The sequence below is a fragment of the Melampsora larici-populina genome, assembly GCF_000204055.1.
Source record: "Melampsora larici-populina 98AG31 unplaced genomic scaffold MELLAscaffold_3, whole genome shotgun sequence".
Classification (NCBI taxonomy): Eukaryota; Fungi; Basidiomycota; class Pucciniomycetes; order Pucciniales; family Melampsoraceae; genus Melampsora; species Melampsora laricis-populina.
The window spans coordinates 628,540-633,952 of record NW_006768767.1 but is presented as its reverse complement, the minus strand read 5'-3'; the positions used below and the strand labels follow the sequence as shown (position 1 = coordinate 633,952).

The 5,413-nt window shown below is 42.7% G+C and overlaps 2 protein-coding genes across 2 annotated transcripts; both read left to right on the top strand.

Moving 5' to 3' along the window:
* Positions 1-238: 238 nt before the first annotated feature.
* Positions 239-1,669, top strand: MELLADRAFT_90813 (uncharacterized protein; the record flags this gene model as incomplete). The annotated part of the gene is made up of 8 exons (XM_007405337.1): positions 239-248; positions 347-426; positions 490-769; positions 858-926; positions 988-1,050; positions 1,171-1,195; positions 1,277-1,563; positions 1,647-1,669. 8 exons carry the CDS (start codon positions 239-241, stop codon positions 1,667-1,669), a joined length of 837 nt encoding a protein of 278 aa, XP_007405399.1.
* An 819-nt stretch (positions 1,670-2,488) lies between these two features.
* On the top strand, positions 2,489-3,289 carry MELLADRAFT_90812 (uncharacterized protein; the record flags this gene model as incomplete). The annotated part of the gene is made up of 1 exon (XM_007405338.1): positions 2,489-3,289. The coding sequence occupies one exon, from the start codon at positions 2,489-2,491 to the stop codon at positions 3,287-3,289; it is 801 nt and encodes a 266-aa protein (XP_007405400.1).
* Positions 3,290-5,413: the final 2,124 nt, after the last annotated feature.

The following is a 5,413-nucleotide window of genomic DNA, read 5'->3' as shown; positions in this document are numbered from 1 at the left end:
AAAAGGGCGCCAAGAGGCCCCCAAGACGGCAGTCAAGCCTGTTCATGGGAAACCACATGCGCGCGCGCCACTGCCGAATCCTTCTTAGGCTTCCGCAGCTAAGCAGCTGATTGCTTCTGCAAACGGTCCACAGGTCTTAGAAGTCGAGCTTGCCCAAGCAAACGAGCACCTGCAAGTAAGTTATCATTAGTGGCTCCTCCCTTTGCCCCAACCTGTGTCAACGACGTTGACACTTTTAATGTGCAATTGTACGTGCAGGCCTCTGAGAAACTTGTGGCTCTGCACAAGTTGACGGCGGAACTTTTCCATTTGCATGCTGAAACTGGTAACGCGGGTGGCGATGGAGTCGTCATGGTGGCGCCTTGGGATCCTAATTTTCACTACCGCTTTACCCTGGCTTGTGCCTTCATTTGGGCGCAAAGCATTGTAAGTCAATTTATTTGTATAACTGATAGGTGGTAAGTCTCACTTTAACTTTGGTACCTACAGGAACGATCTGAGGCCACCAAACACATGGCCCCAAATACTAGTGAGTACCGAACTGAAATTGCGAAGACAAGGATCTTGCATCCAGGTTTAAAGTTGAAGGATCGATTGAAATTACGATTTCCCTCGCCAATGAAGAGAAAGCCTTTGGCTAATGTTAGCGCGGCCAAAAAGCGCCCATTTGACCACTCACCGACTCGTCAACGTGGCCAAGGTGGGGTTTTTGGGTCTCAAAAGGGCTCTCCGTCTTCCCACCGCATTGGGTTGAACAAGTTCAAATCTGGTCAGTTTTAGTTCTTTTTCACGTACTTGGAATTAATCCAGGCAGTTGATTTATAATTGCATCACCTGTTTTTGCCTTCTGGCCATAGAAGACAAGATGATAAACTTGGTCTCGTCATCGCCTAATCAAGAGGTGAAACCACTGAGGTTTCAACCACGTAAGTCGTGATTTTTCTGCGACCTCTTTTGGTCATTGCTTACGTCTGCTTGCTTTCACAGGTGAAAGAAAGCAAGGTTCACCAAGGAAAGCTCATGGCCCCAAGAAGGCCAAGTTGGAGCCTGGTGAGTCTGTTGGTGACCTCATGGGTGGCCTGTGGCAACGCATTAACCATTGTTGTTTTTCTTTGTTTTTCTTTTTCATCCCCAGAATACAAGACCAAGATCAATTCCGGTATGTTAAAGTCTTTATTAACGTGCGAGGTCCGAAGTATGTAACTTACCACCTCCTTTCTTTGCAGACGGTTTCCTTCCCCCCGAGGACAAATTCTATTTTTTGGGGGAAGACGAGACTGTTTAATTACTCGGATGCTGTAATGTCTAGCGCCAATACCGACGAGCTCGAGCTCTTGCAAGAGCACGAGCATCTTCTGGATCAGTTTGTCAAGGAATGCGGGGTGACGAAAGACTTCAACCGCATTCGGAACGTCTTGATCAACTCGGGCATCAAATCCTGGATTGACCTGGTGCCAAGTGTGAAGATGACCGAAGCGGTCTTGATTGAGCATGGTGTCCCCCGTGAGGTTTCAACCCGCATGTTGCAAAAGGCGGAGGAACGCAATGTTACTGAAAACCAAAGTACGTTCCGCTTCTTCAAACATCTTGATCAAGACTTCGCAACATCAACATGTCCTGATCTCTCTGCGGCTCTGCACTTCCAGAAAACGTGGAATTGGCTAAGTAATTCCAAAACAAGCTTTGGGTAATCGAATCTTTACTAATCAGTTAAGATTCGAATTCCCCCTCAAACTCAAGCCGGGCTGTGTCCTATCTTCTTGTTCTTTCCTTTCTAATCGCTTTTTGGTCTTACATCATTCATATATGTTCCTTTTATATGATTTGTTATTTTGTTGTAACCATCTTGTCCGAAAGCAGAATCTGAAATAGATATTCAGAAGCACCCTGGCCCCAAGTGAACTTAGTGCGTAATGTCAAACCGTGTCACCTTACACATTGCCAATCAGCCCCCAACTTATATTTACTTTAATGATGATTCACATGATTACGTGATTACCCCAAAAAGTTGATCATACATGATCAACCAAATGTCGATCATGTATGATCAACTATTTTTTAAAAATCCCCTATTGATATCTCATTGATATATTATATCTCATATATTGTATCAATGAGATATAGTTTCGCGATTTGCATGGCCCATGAAAATCGCGAAACTATAGAGAGGTTTCTATGGAGTCATATCATTGATTTGATGAGATACACATATCAACATATGTGTTTCTCATGAACTCTGAAATCACTTGCTCTACCTTGATGCGAGAGCATCAAGGAAGCGCAAGAGATTTCATACATAAGGCCACCCTTGCTCCCAGCTTTCATGTGATAGCCCCAGGTTCCTCACACACTCCGTTTCCAATCTGATACCTCACAATTGCTCTTTCTTCAAAGATTGTTTCACCGTCACTTTAAAGCATTTAGAGATTTCTTCGAATAACTATCAACTGTATAGAAAAGATCATTACTTTCTACTTTATCATCTGCTATGGACGTTCCAAGCCAGGCAGTTACAAACCCAGGCGCAACGAGTAACAGGAGAACAGGGCTGTTTTTCGTTACCACCTGGGATGAGCTCGGCGAATCTTTTCTGCCTTCGACCGTAATGGCTGACGACTTCAATCAAAGCATACACTTTAGATTTGCTGGTTATGATCAAATCAGCGAGGCGAGAAGGAAATCTGATGGCCTGGCTGTAGCTATTAGAACTACTGTCTGCAGCCAACATTCTCATTCCACCGTACGCGTATTGAAAGATTTAATCAATATATTACCTCGGCTCAATCACCCTGCCATTGCTACATTTATTGGTCACATGGTTGATCCAAGTCAACTCCACTTTGTCTTCAACTATGATCCTCTGATCACTTCAATTGAGGCGCTTATTCTCACAAAGGACTTCGCTGAAGACGAGATTGGCCACTATGGCGCCCAGCTCGCCGGCGCCTTGGATTACCTACACGCCCAAAAATCCATTGTTCGAATCCTGGACCCTTTCGGCATTCTCTTGATGCCAGGATCAGTCATCAAACTTGTTGACATTCCTGCCATGGCCATACTGGGTGCCAACGGCCTGACTTCCGGGAATTATCGCCCATGTGAGGAACAGGCCCCGGAGGCGCTAGAAGGCCGTGAATATGGTAAATCTGTGGATTGGTGGGCATTAGGCGCGATGATGTATTACTTGAGCACAAAGGATAAACCATTTATGATCAGTATGTTTCAGCCTCAACTTCGTAAAATATATATTTGCAACGTGGCTAAACCTTGGATTTACGTATGTTTGTAGGCCCACATTCTCTTCCGGCATGGTTCCCCAACCCGATACTCACACGAAGTGTGCTTTTGCCATCACACATGTCCGAAGGCATGCAACAAGTGATCAAACACCTACTCAAGAAAGAACCAACTGAGCGCATATCATCTGAGGTTGAACTCAGAAACCTTCCGTTTTATTCAAATGTATGGCCTCCAAGACCTTCCAACAATTCATTTGTAAACTGAGTAGACGTCACGTGGGTTAGGCATGTTATTTTACTTTAAAACCACCCAAATACACGATTTTATGTATCTTTCTGGTCTCTTTCTGGTCTCGATATTTGGAAATCTTTTTGTTTGTAGACTTCAGATGACTTGAATTTGTTTTAAACTTTTTGGACCTAAATTTTGTTATTTTTCCCTCCTCATATATTGTTTCATTGAAGGGAAGAAATATTCTTCTATGATGATTTGTCAAAAAGTCCGCATGTACTCAAAGTAAAGTTGGTTTTGCTTATACTTTGTGGTTGGTCTCAAATACTCTCATAAAAACCAATGGCACAAGTGTGTAGATAAGGTAATTTATTCCTTGGCATACCATACAAAAAAACAAAGACTAAACTCAAAAACATAAGTGAGAGCAGGCACGACCAAAGCAAAAAAGAACATCAAAAAGGTAAAGAAGATGGTTGACATGTTTAATGATTTGGTGTGACTACACACATCTATAGATAAGACCTCCAAAGCTCAGCTCATAAATAACTGCACCCTCTAAAGAGAGACTCGCATAAGTCCGCAGTGAATAACTGCATACAAGTGACAAAAATCCTGGCCTCTTCTTCTTTGGCATTCAAACAATTTTGCATTTCTTGAGTTCTTTGTAATCTTGCCTTCATTGGGGAAAACCCCTTTTCGATTGCGTTGAAGTCGGGGCTATAAGCTGGAAGGTATATGAGGCGCACTCCACGGGCAGCGCAAAGGGCTGCCACGTTCCCCCCGTGATGAATCGGAGCATTATCCATCACTAGTACGCTATTTCTTTGAGGCCATGGGTTCATCGCCGGTAACTGCAAGAGTGAGCATTAGCAATGTAATAATCAATCATCGATAGAAAAAACCATTTACCAAATGATTTTCTAACAAATCCTCAAAATCCAGTCGGGACACCTCCAACAAATTTAAATTGCATTGTGGCATGCGCGCTCACGTCGCGTTTCGGGATGCGATTTCAGATCGCATATGTGACATGCGATGAAACGCCTGTGCGATGTGAGATCGCACAGGTTTCATGCGATCCAGCTTGTGAAATCGCATCCTTTTGTGCGATTTGACTCAGATCCGATTTAAAATCGCATAAACTCAGCGTGACCTTATCCTCAGGCGAATCAAGATCGCATTGGCTCAATGCGACTCAACCGCTCAGGCGATTCATGATCACATCAATCAAATGCGACTCAACTGCGCAGGCGATTCAACCCATGGGATCGCACCAAAAATATCCGAAAAAATTGTCTCATCGCTACACTTAAATGTGATCCAACCTCGCCTTTTTTCATGCGATTCTACCCCGGATTTATTATCGCATCCTCCCATCCGATTCAATCCCACTTGCCATTTATGAAGAAATGATTGAAAAGTTTCTTGATCAAATCACAAACTACACAATTTTAATTCTTGTATGTTGCCCAGCTTGAACTGTGACCTGGCCTTGAGAATGAAATCTTGATTGAAGGGCTAGCTGTGACGGTGAGAAAAGTTACTTTACCATCTTGTAAGATAGCTGGATTTACTATTGATGACAAAGGAGTCCAAATCAGTCTTCTTTACTGCTTTCATTTCACACTATAAGTTTTGAGAAATTATTTTGTACTTCTTACATATCCAGGAAGAATTCCACCAACATATTGAACTGTAGTAAGATATCTTCTATTACCAGTAGTGGTATGACATTCAGTAGCATTCCACCCAACCTCTGAAAGAAACACGAATTGCAAATGAGTAGGGACCTACAACAACTTGTGTTATACATGAAATATGTGTAATCTATTGGAATCAATACATATTTTTGAAAATGTAAACAAAATTTCAATGAAGGTCACTTTTAATTGTGAACTTCATGCAAAGTTCACAGAAAATTGGAGTTCACATTTTTTTG